Source organism: Geotrypetes seraphini, chromosome 3 (assembly GCF_902459505.1).
Source record: "Geotrypetes seraphini chromosome 3, aGeoSer1.1, whole genome shotgun sequence".
NCBI lineage: Eukaryota > Metazoa > Chordata > Amphibia > Gymnophiona > Dermophiidae > Geotrypetes > Geotrypetes seraphini.
In genome coordinates, this window is record NC_047086.1 from 6,080,016 (window position 1) to 6,097,423 (window position 17,408).

The 17,408-nt window shown below is 45.3% G+C and overlaps 1 protein-coding gene across 5 annotated transcripts in view; it reads left to right on the top strand.

Annotated features, from left to right (window-relative positions):
* Nucleotides 1-17,408, top strand: part of WASF1 (WASP family member 1) — a 177,966-nt gene that overhangs the window by 95,225 nt on the left and 65,333 nt on the right. For all 5 annotated transcript variants that reach the window (XM_033939544.1, XM_033939545.1, XM_033939541.1 and 2 more), the window contains 2 exons: nt 2,164-2,317; nt 10,554-10,671. In XM_033939544.1, coding sequence (XP_033795435.1) covers nt 2,164-2,317; nt 10,554-10,671 — 272 coding nt within the window. The remainder of the gene's footprint in view (nt 1-2,163; nt 2,318-10,553; nt 10,672-17,408) is intronic.

The window sequence follows — 17,408 nt, forward strand, 5'->3', positions numbered from 1 at the left end:
AACCCCTCTGTGTGTGTGTATATATAGATACGAGTATATATATTCAGACAAGTAGAGGAAATATACATAGCATGTCTCATGGAATATATTGAAGACTTCCCACAAGAGCACAGTTACGTTCCATACAGTGACGATTTAGCATAGTCCTTCAAACTAGTTTTGCTTTGATTTTATTTACTGATTTGTGAACATTCTGATGTTGATGGACTCCTGATAAAGGATTTTTGCCAAAACACAGCTTGTGTTGAGTCCTATTTAAGAATCCAGTTCTGCTTGTGAATCTTCATAATAAAAAGGTTTTTGAACATTTGGTTTCCACTCTCTGATTTCATGGAATATATTTTCTTATATACACATACACATACTTGGATGGCTTAAAAGAATTCCATGAGCTAAGCTACGTATGCTTTTTCTACTTGTTTAGATTATTTTTTGCCCTTTGAGAAGTGGCAGAAAGTTGATTTCAGTAAAAGGTGGGCAGGTTCAAAACGTGGGCCAGTTCTAAGGGGGTATGTTATATCAGTTATTTCCCACTTACTAATGACTAGTAGTAGCCTAATAATAATGCACTCGAAAAATGGGTTTGATACCCACTGCAGCTCCTTTTAACCATTGAGCAAGTCACTTACCCCTCCATTGCCCCAGGTACAAAACAACTTGTGAGTCCACTGGGGACAAAGAGCCTGCATATAATATAATAATAATAAATAATAATAAAAAAATTATTTTTATATACCGCCATACCCGGGATTTCTAAGCGGTTCACAACAATTGAATAAGATACAAACAGTACAAGTTATATAAAAACAGCAATCAGAAGCCAGTAAACAGAGAAATACATAAAATTATAAAATGCATAAAAAGAATGTGGAGAATTTTACATAGCAAAAAATATAAAAAGTGTTAAGACCCTAACCTAGTAAATAATTGAGTTTTTATCTGTTTTCTAAAATCCAGATAAGAAGAGGCCTCTAACACACACCGGGCAAGCCAAATATTTAGTTTGGCTGCCTGAAAGGCAAAGATTCTTTCCCCAAACCTTTTATACTGGCAAAATTTAACTGAGGGATAGGCGAATCTTCGAGAACTCTTATTTGTATAACTTAGATTGAAGTGAGAGTTTAGGTAACTCGGAAGCATACCGAATGTTATTTTGTAACAGAAACAGAAGAACTTAAACAGAACTCTAGATTCAGATGGCAGCCAATGGAGTTTTTGATAGAAAGGGGTGATGTGTTCCCATTTCTTTAAGCCATAAATAAGGTGGACAGCCATGTTCTGAACCACCCTTAATTTTCTAATAATTTTCTTGGGAGCGCCTACATATATAATATTGCAGTAGTCAAGAATACTCAGGATAGAGGATTGGACTAGTAGGCGAAAGGAAACTTCGTCAAAATATTTTTTAATAGTACGGAGTTTCCAGAGCACTGCAAAGCTTTTCTTAAACATTAAATCAGAATACTTTTCTAATGTGAGATGTTTATCTAAAGTTACTCCTAGTATTTTTAGAGATTGTTCAATATTATAATTCATCCCATTTACCTGTATCATAGTAGCCTTGATTTTGTCATTAGGGGCTGCTAGAAAAAATTTAGTCTTTTCTTTATTTAATTTTAATCTAAAAGCAGACATCCAGAGTTCCACCTGATTTAAAATGATTGATAGAGAGTTTATAAGCTCAGATGTAAGGGAGCTTAACGGGATAACAATAGTGATGTCATCTGCATAAATGAAGAATTTAAGCTTTAAACTCTGCAAAAGGTTACCCAATGAAACAAGATAGATGTTAAACAGGATAGGGGACATAGGGGAGCCCTGAGGTACTCGACACGGGTTGGCCCAGCCATAAGAAACTTTATCTGTAAACCACTTTGGTTATACCTCAGAAAGGCAGTATTTAAGAACCAGTGGTTTTTCAACTTTAGAACTACCGTACTTCTATGGCCTAGAAATTAGGCAAGAAATGATCTTACTAGATGGAAAGAAAGCCCCCAAGTGTTTACTTTCTTGATTATTAGTGAAATGATTTTTTAACTAATTTCTAAAAGAAAGCTATTCACACAGCACCAGAAATTAATCTGTTTAGTTCAAATAACAAAAATGAATGTTTTGGGCAAAATGCACACAAGATCTAATTTATATCTTGATATTCTCTTTCAGTTTCACTTCAAGATATTACAATGAGAAAAGCTTTTCGAAGTTCCACTATTCAAGATCAGCAACTTTTTCATCGCAAGACTTTGCCCATTCCTTTACATGAGACCTATGACCTATGTGAACAGCCTCCACCTCTTAACATCCTCACACCTTACAGGTTAGTAACACATATGCCAAAGAGTATGTGTTCTCTTTCAACCAGTATGTGTCAGCACTGATAGAGAGCAGGGCACAAGAAAAGAGAAAAATAGTGTATGTATTCACTATCACTATCTACATTTTTATGTCGTGTTGAATCCATAACTTCTTTATAACTTCTCTGGCTCTTATCTCTAACATCTCATAAGCTGAGTTTCACATAACTAATATTTGGACATACTTTGAAGAAGATGACTGGCTGATGAAGGAAACAGCGATTCAGTCTACCTACTTTGTGTACATTAATGATCCCCTAGTCATTTTCACAAGACTTTCCATTTGTTTTGATGTAAGTATGTTTATCCAGGACAAACAGGCAGCATATTCTCACATTTGGGTGACGTCATTTGTAGGTCAGTAAGAGGAGTTTGCATTGTATTAGGAAATGGATAGGAAGCCAATGCTTTAAGAAGGGAATTTAGTGTGGTGAAGAGACGACGAGGGTTGGAGCTAAGAGAGTTTGTAAAGTGGGTATAGTGTTCTTATTTGGCCAGCGAGAGGGCAGACTGGAATGGTGGCATGAATTTGAAGTGTATGAAGGAGGAGGAAGAAAGGAGGGAGCTATGGAGGGGTAGAAGACAGAGATGCCAGACCATGGGATGGAATGAGGAAGGAAGGAAAAGAGAGGAGAGACATGCCAGAGTATGGGAAGAGACAGAGAAAAGAGAGAGGGAGCACACAGACTTGGATGGAAAGGAGATAGTGTCGACAGTTTATGGAAAGGACAAAGAAATAAGGCAGATGCCATATGGAAGGGGGGAGATGGCAAACAGTAGATGGAAGTGGCAATGAAAGAGGGCAGAGAGTGAAGAGAAAATGAGGAAAGCAGAAACCATAGACATCAAAGGTAGAAAAAATAATTTTTTCTTATTGAAACATAGAAACATGATGGCAGATAAAGGCCAAATGGCCTATGTAGTCTGCCCATCCACAGTAACCATTATCTCTTTCTCTCTGAGATACCACGTTCCTAACCCAGGCCCTCTTGAATTCAGACACAGTCTCTGTCTCCACCACCTGTACCACCCTTTTGTAAAAAAGTATTTCCTCAGATTACTCCGAAGCCTATCACCTCCTAACTTCATCCTATGCCCTCTCATTGCAGAGTTTCCTTTCAAATGAAAGAGACTCATCTCATGCACATTTAAATTACGTAGGTATTTAAACATCTCTATCATATCTTCCCTTTCCCGCCTTTCCTCCAAAGTATACAGATTGAGATCTTTCTCTCTCCCTGCCCCCCAGGCCACCGTCTTTCTTTTTCTTTCCCTGCCCCCCCAAGCCACCATCTTTCTTTCTCTCTTCCTGCCCCCCCAAGCCACTATCTTTCTTTCTCTCTCCCAAGTTTTCTCTCTCCCTGCTCCCCCTCCAAGCCGCCACCGCCGATTTCTCCCTGCTTCCCCGATATGCAAAAGCCAGGTCCGTGCAGCCATTATACAAGCGTTTCCCTTGATGTCAGTTCTGACAGAGAGGAAGTTCCGGGCCAGACAGGCAGCGATTGGCTGACCTGGAACTTCCTCTCCGACATCAGAATTGACGTGGGGGGGAGAACGCTTTTGTAGTGGCTGCACGGGCCTGGCTTTGGAAGTTGAGGAAGCAGGGAGAATGCAAAGGCAACGTGAGCGATCGACTCGCGTTGCTCTTTCCATCTACTGGTCGGTCGCGATTGACCTTTTGGGCACCCCTGGTTTATGAGCATAATTTGTTCCAGAAGCATGCTCGTAGTCCAAAGCACTCGTATATCAAAGCGAGACCGAGGTCGAAGTCAATGTCTTTTCTGTAGAGGGATCCATGACCCTGAAAAATTTTTGAAGTTGAATTTGACGTCTCTTCAGAGCTCGTTTTTGAAGAGTAGCACAGTGTGCACACGATTCTGGACGGTGTTCCAGTCCCAAACACTGAATGCACCAGTGGTACAGGTCAGTGATGGAGATCGCACGATTACACTGGCTATACTTCTTAAATCCCGTAAGAGGCCGGGGCATGGAAAAAAGTCGGCCTCAGCCAAGTCGTCGAAAAATGATAGGTTTTTTTTTAATACGTGCTACGCAGTGACTCGTTACTTTAAGGAAAAAGAAACCAAAAAATAACAAAGCCGCAGTGATTGAGAAGGCAACGATTCGCGCAGAGCCAGAAACAAGGACTTCTCAGCTCCACGGAAAAGCTAGAAATGAGGAGATGGTGACGTGTTGTCTGATAGATGTAACATCCTGGTTGGCATTGCAATTTTTAATATGATATTTTTATAAGTTGATCCTAGTTTTTAACATATGGCCTGTTTTACCATTGTCAACACATCAAAAGGGATGCAGGTCAGAGGCCGAAAATTACAGACCGGTGAATCTCACATCAATAGTGTGTAAACTTAAGGAAACGTTGATCAAAAACAGATTGGACACGTTTCTGGATGACGAAAGACTAAGGGATCCCCACCAGCATGGCTTTACTAAGGGAAGGTCTTGTCAATCCAATCTGATAAACTTCTTTGACTGGGTGACAAAAAAACTGGATAAGGGAGAGTCCCTGGACATCGTGTATTTAGACTTCAGTAAGGCTTTTGATAGTGTCCCGCACCGTAGGTTATTGAACAAGATGAACACGATGGGCCTTGGAGAAACACTAACAGCATGGGTAGAAGACTGGCTTAGCAGTAGACTTCAAAGGGTGATGGTGAATGATTCTCCCTCAAACACGTCGGAAGTGACTAGTGGAGTGCCGCAGGGCTTGGTCTTGGGCCCAATACTATTCAATATCTTTGTAAGGGATCTGCCTCAGGGACTTCGAGGCAAAATTACATTATTCGCTGATGACGCTAAACTATGCAACGTTGTGGGCAGCGCAGCAGAACCTAACGGCGTAACCATGCCTGACACCATGGAACAGGACCTACTTTTACTAGAACAATGGTCCAGTACTTGGCAATTGAATTTTAATGCCAAAAAATGTAAGGTAATGCACTTTGGTAATGGAAATCCATGCAGAACGTACACCCTGAATGGTGAAAACCTAACAAGAACTGCAGCAGAATGGGACTTGGGAGTAATCATCCAGGATGATATGAAAGTTGCCAATCAGGTGGAGAAAGCGTCAGCAAAGGCTAGACAAATGATGGGATAAGAAGAAGTTTGAAGTTTGAAGTTTATTATTATTAGGATTTTATATACCGCCTATCAAGGTTATCTAAGCGGTTTTTACAATCAGGTACTCAAGCATTTTTCCCTCACTGTCCCGGTAGGCTCACAATCTATCTAACGTATCTAACATAAGAAGTTGCCCCCGCTGAGTCAGACCAGAGGTCCATCTTGCTCAGCGGTCCGCTCCCGCGGCGGCCCATCAGGCCTAGTGCCTGAACAGTGGTCCCTGATTAATTTTGTAACTTACCTCTAATCCCATCCCTATAATCTACCTTTACTCTTATCTGTACCCCTCAATCCCTTTGTCTTCCAAGTACCTATCCAAAGCTTCTTTGAACCCCTGTAGCGTGCTCCTGTTTATCACAACCTCTGGTAGCGCGTTCCATGTATCCACCACCCTCTGTGTGAAAAAGAACTTCCTGGCGTTTGTTCTAAACCTCTCCCCTTTCAATTTCTCTGAGTGCCCCCTTGTACTTATTGATCCCCTTAATTTGAAAAATCTGTCCCTGTCTATTTTTTCTATGCCCTTCATGATCTTGAAGGTTTCTATCATGTCTCCTCTAAGTCTCCGCTTTTCCAGGAGAAAAGCCCTAGCTTTTTCAGTCTGTCAGTATATGAGAGGTCCCCCATACCCTTTATCAGCTTAGTTGCTCTTTTCTGGACCCTCTCAAGTACCTCCATGTCCTTCTTGAGGTACGGCGACAAGAACTGAACACAGTACTCCAGGTGCGGGCGCACCATAGCATGATACAGTGGCAGGATGACTTCCTTTGTCCTGGTCGTGATACCCTTCTTAATGATACCCAACATTCTGTTTGCTTTCCTTGAGGCCGTGGCACACTGTGCCGACGCCGATGCATTAGAAGAAGCTTTATCAGCCGAAAGCCGGAAGTTATACTGCCGTCATACAGATCCATGGTGAGATCTCACCTGGAGTACTGTGTTCAGTTTTGGAGGCCACATTATCAAAAGGATGTGAAGAGAATGGAGTCGATTCAGCGAATGGCCACCAGGATGGTTTTAGGACTCAAGGATCTCCCATATGAAGAATGTCTGAACAGGCTGCGTTTATATTCTCTCAAAGAGCACAGAGAAAGGGGGGACATGATAGAAACATTCAAATATGTCACGGGCCGCATTGAGGTGGAGGAAGAAATATTTTATCCTACAGGTCCCAAAGTGACAAGAGGGCACCCGCTAAAACTCAGGGGGGAAGATTTCATGGGGACACCAGGAAATGCTTCTTCACCGAAGGAATGGTCTTCCACGTCAGGTAGTTGAGGCCAGTACCACGCTCGACTTCAAGGGACGATGGGACAGACAGATGGGGTCGCTCCAGAGGAATGCTTAAAAGATGGATTCTCGAAGGAGGGAGGGTTCTTGAGTGGGCAGACTTGTTGGGCCGTCAGCCCTTTTCTGCCTTCATACTCTATGTTTCTATCAAGCATCGCTTGATAACAGGGAAAAAAATTCACTATTAAATCTGTAAAGATGCTTGCTCCTTTCAACCCCTTCCTTGATGTTTTTCCCTGTACCCTCTTCTTTTTATTTTTAATATTGTATCCTTACCCTTTCTCCCCTCGTTTTATTTTTGTCTCATTAGTTACTTTTATTTTTGTTTGCCATTTCCCTGATTTTTAACTATTTTTTTTTAAACATTGTAAAGATGTAAACCACTTGTTTTATAAAAATGGTATATCAAGACTTAATAAACTTGAAACTTGAATTATAGCACCCTTCTTTTCACTTTTTGCATTGAATGATACATACCATGTTGGAAGATGAGCATGTGAAGGGTCCCCTTACTTTGAATGTTTTTCCCATATGAGTGACCATGGGATCCTTTGAGATGTGCTCGCACAGTTAGCAGCTTTCCACACTGCAAGGATGTGTTCCATTCTCTTCTTTGTGGGTTTGTGTAGGGAATTTGCTCTTTGCCAGTTTCTGTTTCAGATTAGGTGGCTGATAGAAGGCCAGCACAGGTTCGAGCTGGGAGTATTTTTTTAGTAATTCATCTTCTTGGAGCAATGGTTGTAGATATAATTTTTCTTAGTTTTTCCAACTCTTAGATCATTTTTGACCTTTTGGAAATCAATCTGGACCCAAATAAATTGTTTATTAGAGATTCCTGTGGCTTTGTCGTACGACACGATTCCATTTGGTATGTCAATGAGAACAAAGAGCCAAATTTCATCAAACAATAATAAGGGGGTTCATAATAAAAAAAAAAAACCCGTCTAAAAAGTATCCTAAATGGCTACTTGGACGATCAAAAAGCCTGATCATCCAAACACCCATAACCAAAGCTGGTTTTAGACGTATCTAAAACCAGCTTAGGCCTTTCCCCTGCCACTAAACGCACAGAGAGAAAAGAGGCGTTTTTAGAGGCGGGGAAAGGGCGGGAGGTGGGCCGACCTACACCTAGGCATGCAGCAGGTATAACCAAAACCTTAGGCAGGTTGCCTAGTCGGCACTTATACGTTTTTGACTTAGACGAAGTCAAAACAGGTCTAAGTACCGAAAAAGGGGCCGCTGAGCTGATGGTGGCTGCTGCGATCAGCTCAGCGGCCCCAGCAACCTGCCTACCCCCTACAACAATGATCGCGGCAGGAGAGATGCCTCATCTCCCCTACCGCATTGCCATCAGTCCTCTACCCGAACTGCTGCGACCCGCAGCAGGAGAGATGCCCTCTCTCCTGCCGCGGATCACGGCAGTTCGGGTAGAGGAGTGATGGCATCGCGGTAGGGGAGATGAGGCATCTCTCCTGCCGTGATACATCACCCCCCCACACACACACAACATCGGGGCAAGAGGGAGCCCAAGCCCTCTTGCCCCGCCGACTCCCTGACAGCATCGGGGCAAAAGGGAGCCCAAGCCCTCTTGCTCCGCGGCAACCCCCGATTACGATCAGGCCAGGAGGGAGCCCTGCCCACAGGAGGGGCCTAAGACTCCCGGGCCTATTCTGGTTGGCCAAGCACCTTAGGCCGTACCTGTGGGCGGGGTTCAGACGCCTGGGCCAATACGGCCCCATTCTGCAGCCGGCTGGCCTGCCGGACAGGCGGGTTTGGCACCCGTCTGTCCGGCCAACATTTTACAGGTATAGGGGGTGGGATTGGGGGTGGGGGGTCGTGGGGTCATCGGTGGGTCATGGGTCGGCGGGGGGGGCCGTTGTTGGGGGGGGGGGTTGTGTCGAGGGCAGGAGGCCCTGGGATCCCTCTTGCCGGGCTTGGGCTCCCTCTTGCCCCGAAGCTGTCGGGGAGTCGGCAGGGCAAGAGGGCTTGGGCTCCCTCTTGCCCCGATGCTGTCGGGGAGTCGGCGGGGCAAGAGGGCTTGGGCTCCCTCTTACCCCAATGCTGTCGGGGAGTCGGCGGGGCAAGAGGGCTTGGGCTCCCTCTTACCCCAATGCTGTCGGGGAGTCGGCGGGGCAAGAGGGCTTGGGCTCCCTCTTACCCCAATGCTGTCGGGGAGTCGGTGGGGCAAGAGGGCTTGGCCTCCCTCTTGCCCTGAACATAGTCGGGGGTTTGGGGTGCCACGGGCCAGGAGGGCTTGGGCTCCCTCCTGCCCGGATAATTTTAAGGTGGGAGGGATTCTTTAACCGGTGTTGTTTTTGACAGACACCAGTTACAGAATCCAGCTTTTAGGCAAAGGACTGGCTCCTCCTTCGCCTAAAAGCCCTTGTGTTGGACATTTGGGGCTTAGGCGTTTTTTTTGGTTCATTATAGGGTATGTGTAGACGTCGTGGGGGGATAAGTGTAGACGTAGTGGTGGTCTGGGCGTTTAAACAGTTGAATGTAGAGGCAGGCCATTATCAAAAAAAGGACGTTTTTTTGGTTATGGACATTTTCCCTGCTTCCACTTTCAACGTTTAAGGCCTTAGGCCAAAAAGGGACTTAGACATTTTTTTTTGATTATGCTCCTCTAAGCTTTTATTGATTATGACAGGAGTCGCCATACAACATATCACGCATAATTGGAAAAATTGGAGAAGGCTTAATTACAGTTTTTGGTGGAATTCATTGTGTCACATCTATAAGATGGAGAGAATAGCCATACAAAAAGGGAATTATAAAAAATTTAAAGAGATATGGGGGCCATTGACAAATTATTAAAATGAATAGATACCATTTTTCCATTATAAGTACAATACAAGTGAAGGGTTGGGAGGGAGGGAATTCTGAATTTTATTAAATGTTTAGATCAGTAAAAAAGAATATTTCATGCGATATATTTGATTACATATGTTATGGTAGGGGTGGGAGGGAAGGGGTTAAATTTTATGTATTATTGTTAAAGATGACAGAAATTCAAGTGATGTATTTAATTTCAATTGTCAATTTATTGATGCACTTGTTGTAAAAATGAATAAAGATCTTTAAAAAAAGTTTTTCCAACTCTGGATTGTAAATCACTAACGATGAGGTCCTTTCTGTGGTTTTCTTGTTCTTGTAATGCTATAAGTTTTCTCTGGGTGTTTTAAGAGATGAGGTAGCATTCTTGGTGATTATTTTAGGTGGTATCTTTTTTTTGTTTGTTTGTTTGAAGGATTCAATCATGAGTTTTAGGTGTTTATCTCTGTCTCTTGGGTCAGAGTAGATACGGTGGTATCGTGCAACTTGGCTGTGTATAATGGATTTTTTGTATGTGAGGGGTGTGGAGGTAGCTGCATGCCTGTAGGTTTCTTGTATATAGATGTATGCATTTTTAGATTGTAAGCTACCTGGATGTCATGCACTGTTGGGCAGGGTAGAAAGTTTCAATTAAACTTGGAGTACCACTGGTTTGGCTGTATCCTTCTGTTGTTTGTTTCTGTTATTGACCTGCAGTGGGTTCTTCTGTTTGTTTCACTCCTCACAATGACAGGGTCAGATATAAGCTAATTAAGAAGTATCTATATTTAAAACAAAGATTTGCTCTTTATTGCCTTATTATTTTCAATTATAAGCCAAACAGTGATGTCACACCTAACCGAATTTATATTATTAGGATCATCTCAAACTCAATGTTGTACTTTCATTTTGTATTTTTTTCTAAGTATGTTCATTTTGATTGCTTTATGCCAGAGATGATGGTAAAGAGGGCTTGAAGTTTTACACCAATCCGTCCTACTTCTTTGATCTCTGGAAAGAAAAGATGCTTCAGGACACAGAGGACAAAAGGAAAGAGAAGAGAAAACAGAAGGTATGTGTACTATTAATGGTTTCTTATATATGTAAAGACATTTAGTATAAGGAAGTAATTTTCTAAATAGGCACTTACAGTAGGCCTTTCCAGGAGAACTACATCAACTTTTTGGTTCTTTTGTACAGAAGAGTAAGTGGACGCTTTCCCATATAAAGAAGCCAAGAGAGAGAGAGAGAGAGATACATCTGGTTTAAGCACAGATGAAAGAGCAAATGGCTAGAAATATAAAAAAGGTAGACAGAAATTTTTTCAAGTATATTAGGGAAAGAAGGAAGACAAAAAATGCAATTGCGAGTCTGAAAGAAGCTATGAACCACTATGTGGAGAGGGATGAGGAAAAAACAAACATGCTAAACAAATACATTGCATTATTATCCCAGGACAAGCAAGCAGCATATTCTTGACTGATGGGTGACGGCACCGACGGAGCCCCGGTACGGACAATTTTAGAGTGATTGCACTCTAAGAACTTGGAAAGTTCTAGTAGGCCGCGCACGCGCGAGTGCCTTCCCGCCCGACAGAGGCGCGTGGTCCCCAGTTTCTTAGTTTCCGCGGAGCTAAGAAGACGCGTTTCTTTCAACGGCTGTTGAAGACTTTTTTGGTATCGCCTTCCCGCTCGCGTAAACCCTTAAGGAAATATTGTTTCCTTCATTTTCTTTTCTTTTCTTTAAAAAAAAACCAAAAAAACTTTGGTTTTTTTTTTTCAATTCTTTCAGTTTCGCCCTGGCGGGGCCTGTTGCCACCATCGAGGCCTCGGCCTTCGATTTGGCAGAAGCCGTTTTTACCTTCATGCCCCCTCAACCCGGGTTTAAGAAGTGCCAGCGGTGTGCACGACCAATTTCACTCACTGACCCGCACAACTGGTGTCTACAGTGTCTTGGTCCTGACCATCGAGCGGTGATTCTGCGGCACCGGCACCGACATCAGCCCCGTCTCAGTCGGCACCCACCTCGTCGACACCGCACGATACCGCGTCGGCGTCGCATCCCTCAGGTAAGCCGGCTAAGAAGCCTTCCCCGTTGGAACGTCCTCCGGTCTCAGTAGCAGCGAGCCCAGTCCTGCCGACCTCGAGGCGCCCACGGAAGCGCTCCGCCCCAATAGAGGTGAGCCCTTCGACGTCGGGTTCCTCATCCTCGGGGCGTAGAGCGGCACCGCAGGTACCACAGAAGAAAAAGGCGGTACCGGTGCCTTCGCTGGACGAGCGGATTGCCGCTGTCCTGCAGGTGCAGCTTAAGGAACAGTTGCAACAACTCCTTCCTGCACTTTTGACACCGAGCCTTCCGGTCCCGGTCCGGTCTGAGCCACCGGTACCGACAGTGGAGCAGCCCCTTCTATCGGCATCCACTTTGTCGGTACCGGTACATTCTGCTTCCTCGGTCTCCATGCCAGTCCTCGCACCGGAACCGAGAGCTCAATACCAGTCTGTTCAGACTTCGGCACCGATGCATCCCTTAACGTCTCCCGGTACCGTGTCTATGAGGTCAGGTAAGTCGGCACGCAAATCCTGACACCTGGAACCCTCCACACCGGAATCTCGAGACCGCAGTTTTCAGGTTAGGGATCCTGATCTGTGGGGTGACTCGGAGGACCCTCTTCTCTCTGAAGGGGAATGTTCATCTGGTGATGAGGATCCTTCTGCTTTAGACCCATCCTCTAAACCAGATGTAACCTCTTTCTCATCTTTTTTGAAAGAGATGTGTGATTCTCTCTCTATTCCCTTGGAGGCTGAGTCAAAGAAATCCAAAGCTTTTCTTGATGCACTGGATTTTGACCAACCTCCAAGGGAATATCTCAAATTACCTCTCCATGACATCTTGAGAGAGACTTTTTACAAGAATTTAGAGACACCTTTGACCATCCCAGGAGCCCCCCGCAAGTTAGACTCCTTATATAAAGTCATCCCGATTCTTGGGTTTGACAAACCACAGCTCCCACATGAGTCTCTATTAGTGGAATCCACTCTAAAGAAATCCACAGGAGCTAGTGTATACGCCTCAGTCCCTCCTGGCAGAGAAGGTAAAGCCATGGACAAATTTGGCAAGAGGTTGTACCAGAATGCGATGTTGGCCAACAGGTCAGGGAATTACGCTTTCCACTTCTCATTCTATCTCAAGCATCTCATACAAAATCTGACTGCTTTTGAGAAGTACCTCCCTGACCGTAAAAGATCTGCCTATCGCCAAACTTCTTCATCGCTCTTACAACTTCGTAAGTTCATGGTCAGGTCGATCTATGACACCTTTGAGCTAACCTCTCGGGCCACAGCTATGTCGGAGGCCATGCGCCGACTGGCATGGCTCAGAGTTTCAGAACTTGATGTCATTCATCAGGATCGACTGGCTAATGCACCTTGCCTGGGGGATGAGCTGTTTGGAGAATCCATGGACTCCACTACCCAAAAGCTCTCAGCTCATGAAACTAGGTGGGATACTCTCCTCAAAACAAAAAAGAAGACCCCACCTTCCAGGCCTTTTTGTCAGCAATTGGCCTACCAACATCGATTTGTGGCTCGTCCTTTGCCACCGGCACCTCAACAACCCAGGCGTCAGAGGCAACAACAGAGGCAAAACACTAGACCAGCACAGCAGCAACAACAGGTGAAGCCTCCTCCTCCACAAAAATCTTCACAACCCTTTTGACTTGGTTCTCCAGGACATAGCCAGTATCCCTCCATCTGCCCATCTTCCGCTGCCTATTGGAGGACGCCTTACTCATTTCATAAGCCGTTGGGAAACCATCACCTCGGATCAGTGGGTCCTCAACATCATCCGCCACGGCTACTCTCTCAACTTTCAGACTCTTCCTGCCCAAGGTCTACCAAAAGAGTCTGCTTTGAACACTCCTCAGTCTTCCCTCCTTCTTCAAGAGGTTCAATCCCTCCTCCTTCTGAACGCCATAGAGGAAGTTCCTCTAGATCAAAAGGGGCAAGGATTCTACTCCCGATATTTTCTAGTCCCCCAAAAAACAGGAGATCTCGGACCCATCCTAGATCTTCGCGATCTCAGCAAGTGCTTGGTCAAAGAGAAATTCAGAATGCTTTCTCTGGCCACTCTTTACCCTCTTCTCAATCAAGGCGACTGGCTATGTTCCCTCGATCTCAAAGAAGCATACACTCACATACCGGTCAATCTGGCCTCCAGGCAGTACCTACGCTTCATGATCAATCGTTGTCATTACCAATACAAGGTGCTACCCTTCGGTCTTGCCTCCTCTCCAAGAGTGTTTACCAAATGTCTGATTGTGGTGGCTGCCTTTCTATGTTCCCACCACCTTCAGGTGTTTCCTTATCTGGACGATTGATTGATAAAGGCCAATTCATCTCAGACAGTACTTCAGGCCACCACCCAGACCATCCTGTTTCTTCAATTTCTGGGGTTCGAGATCAATTTACCCAAATCTCATCTCATCCTCACTCAGAGACTTCAATTCATTGGAGCGATCTTGGACACAGTCCTCATGAGAGCGTTCCTGCCATCCAACCGTCTTCAAACGCTTCAATCTCTATGCCAGCAGGTGCTTCCACAACGTTCCATTTCTGCCAATCAAATGATGATACTCTTGGGTCACATGGCCTCCACAGTTCATGTCACACCCTTCGCACGTCTTCACCTGCGCACTCCTCAATGGACCCTAGCTACCCAGTGGTTCCAAGCGATAGATCCTTGCTCACGTCACATATCTGTGACATCATCTCTTCGTCAGTCTCTACAATGGTGGTTGATATCCTCGAATCTCTCCAGAGGTCTTCTCTTCCATCTACCTCCTCATCAATTTATCACCACCGACGCCTCCCCTTACGCCTGGGGAGCTCACTTGAACGAGTTCCAAACTCAAGGACTTTGGACAGCTCAGGAAATGAAGCATCACATCAATTTCCTGGAACTCAGAGCGATGTTTTATGCCCTCAAGGCCTTCCAACATCTTCTCTTTCCTCAAGTCCTCCTGCTGTGCACAAACAATCAAGTTGCAATGTACTACATCAACAAGCAGGGTGGGACAGGCTCTCGTCTCTTGTGCCAGGAAGCCCAGAAGATCTGGGCTTGGGCCATAGATCACCATCTATTCCTGAAAGCTATCTACATTCAGGGAGAACAGAATTCCTTAGCGGACAAGCTCAGCAGAATTCTCCAGCCTCACGAGTGGGCACTCGATCCTTTCACTCTGCAGTCCATCTTCGCTCAATGGGGCACTCCTCAGATAGACCTCTTTGCAGCTCCTCACAATCACCAGCTGTCCCTATTCTGCTCCAGACTCTACTCTCCTCACCGTCTGGCAGCGGATGCATTTCTCCTCGATTGGTCCAATCTGTTCCTGTACGCTTTCCCTCCTCTGCCTCTCATGTTAAGAACCTTGTTCAAGCTCAAGAGGGAACGAGCCACCATGATTCTGATTGCTCCAAGGTGGCCCAGGCAACATTGGTTCTCCCTTCTACTTCAACTCAGTTCCAGGGAACCCTTTCTTCTTCCACTGTTTCCTTCTCTGCTTACACAGCATCAGGAGACCCTTCTACATCCCAACCTCCAGTCTCTGCACCTGACAGCTTGGTATCTCTCGGGCTGACTTCTCATGATACTCTTTTGTCTCAGCCCGTTCGTTCCATTCTGGATGCCTCCAGGAAACCGGCCACTCTGCAATGTTACCATCAGAAGTGGACACGATTTTCTTCCTGTTGTCTTCTTCATCATCTTGATCTCACTTCCCTGGCAGTGGAGACATTGTTGGATTATCTGCTTTCTTTGTCTGACTCTGGCCTTAAGTCTACTTCCATCAGAGTCCACCTCAGTGCTATTGCTGCTTTTCATGAGCCGGTTCATGGAAAACTTCTCTCAGCTCATCCCTTGGTGTCCAGGTTCATGCGGGGTCTTTTCAATGTGAAACCACCTCTTAAAGCCCCTCCTGTAATCTGGGATCTCAATGTGGTTCTTTCTGCCTTAATGAAGCCTCCATTTGAACCTTTGGCTACCACTCCTTTCAAGTTTCTCACTTGGAAAGTACTTTTCCTTATTGCTCTTACCTCTGCCAGGAGGGTCAGTGAGCTACATGCACTAGTTGCAGATCCACCTTTTACGGTCTTTCATCATGACAAGGTGGTTCTGCGTACACATCCAAAGTTTCTCCCTAAGGTTGTCTCTGAATTCCATCTCAACCAATCCATTGTTCTGCCTGTCTTCTTTCCGAAACCTCACTCTCATTCTGGTGAACAGGCTCTGCATACTTTGGACTGTAAGCGGGCTCTAGCTTACTATTTAGAGCGTACTAAACCCCACAGATCAACTCCCCAACTCTTTCTGTCCTTTGATCCGAATAAATTGGGACGTCCTGTTTCTAAACGTACGTTGTCTAATTGGCTTGCAGCGTGCATTTCATTCTGTTATGCTCAGACCGGACTGACACTGGAAGGTTCTGTCACGGCCCATAGAGTTCGAGCTATGGCAGCATCTGTAGCTTTCCTCCGTTCCACTCCTATTGAGGAAATCTGCAAGGCTGCTACTTGGTCCTCAGTTCATACTTTTACATCTCACTATTGTCTGGATGCTTTCTCCAGACGGGATGGACACTTCGGCCAATCTGTTTTGCAAAATTTGTTTTCCTAATGGCCAACCTTCCCTCCATCCCTCTTTTTGTTAGCTTGGAGGTCACCCATCAGTCAAGAATATGCTGCCTGCTTGTCCTGGGATAAAGCACAGTTACTTACCGTAACAGGTGTTATCCAGGGACAACAGGCAGATATTCTTGTGTCCCACCCACCTCCCCGGGTTGGCTTCTTAGCTGGCTTATCCTAACTGGGGACCGCGCGCCTCTGTCGGGCGGGAAGGCACTCGCGCATGCGCGGTGCGGCCTACTAGAACTTTCCAAGTTCTTAGAGTGCAATCACTCTAAAATTGTCCGTACTGGGGCTCCGTCGGTGCCGTCACCCATCAGTCAAGAATATCTGCCTGCTGTCCCTGGATAACACCTGTTACGGTAAGTAACTGTGCTTTATTTGTATACCGCATAACCTTATTTAGTTCTATGCGGTTCACAGTTTAAGAATCTGAGACAAAATAACGGATACTTCTGTGTTCACGGAAGAAAATCCTGGAGATGGACCATGATTGGCAAAATTACATGTGAGAATGGCATGAATACCACATCCTTCATGGAAGAAAGTGTTTATAAACAACTTGAAAAATTGAAGGTGGACAAAGCCATGGGACTGGATGGCATCCATCCAAGGATATTGAAGGAGCTCAGAGAGGTTCTGGTGGCTTCACTTAAAGATTTGTTTAATAAATCTCTGGAGACAGGAGTGGTTCCATGGGATTGGAAAAGAGCACAGGCTTGGTTCCTCTTCACAAAAGTTGTCACAGAGATGAAGCGGCAAACCACAGACCCATAAGCCTCACTTTGGTAACAAGAAGCCTCACTTTGGCGGCAAGAAGGTTCCGGTCAGAGCAGCCCTGACTTCAGGAGGCTTTGAAGAGGCTGGTAGGCCTGCTGTGGGAGCTGCGAAGGGGCTGACACAGGCAGTGCTGGCATTTGGGGAAGGCAGACAGGGCAGTTGCCCTGGGCCCCACAGCTCCAGGGGGCTCTGCGGTCTGGGCATCTTTTCCCCTCATCAAGCCATCTCCTTCCCTTCCCCTCACCTTCGCGGGCACTTTTCCGAGTTTTCTCTTTTTGACGTATCCGGATGCTGCAACCGTTCTTACAAGTCCTGTGCAACTGCCCCAAAGCTTCTCCTCCGACGCAAGTCA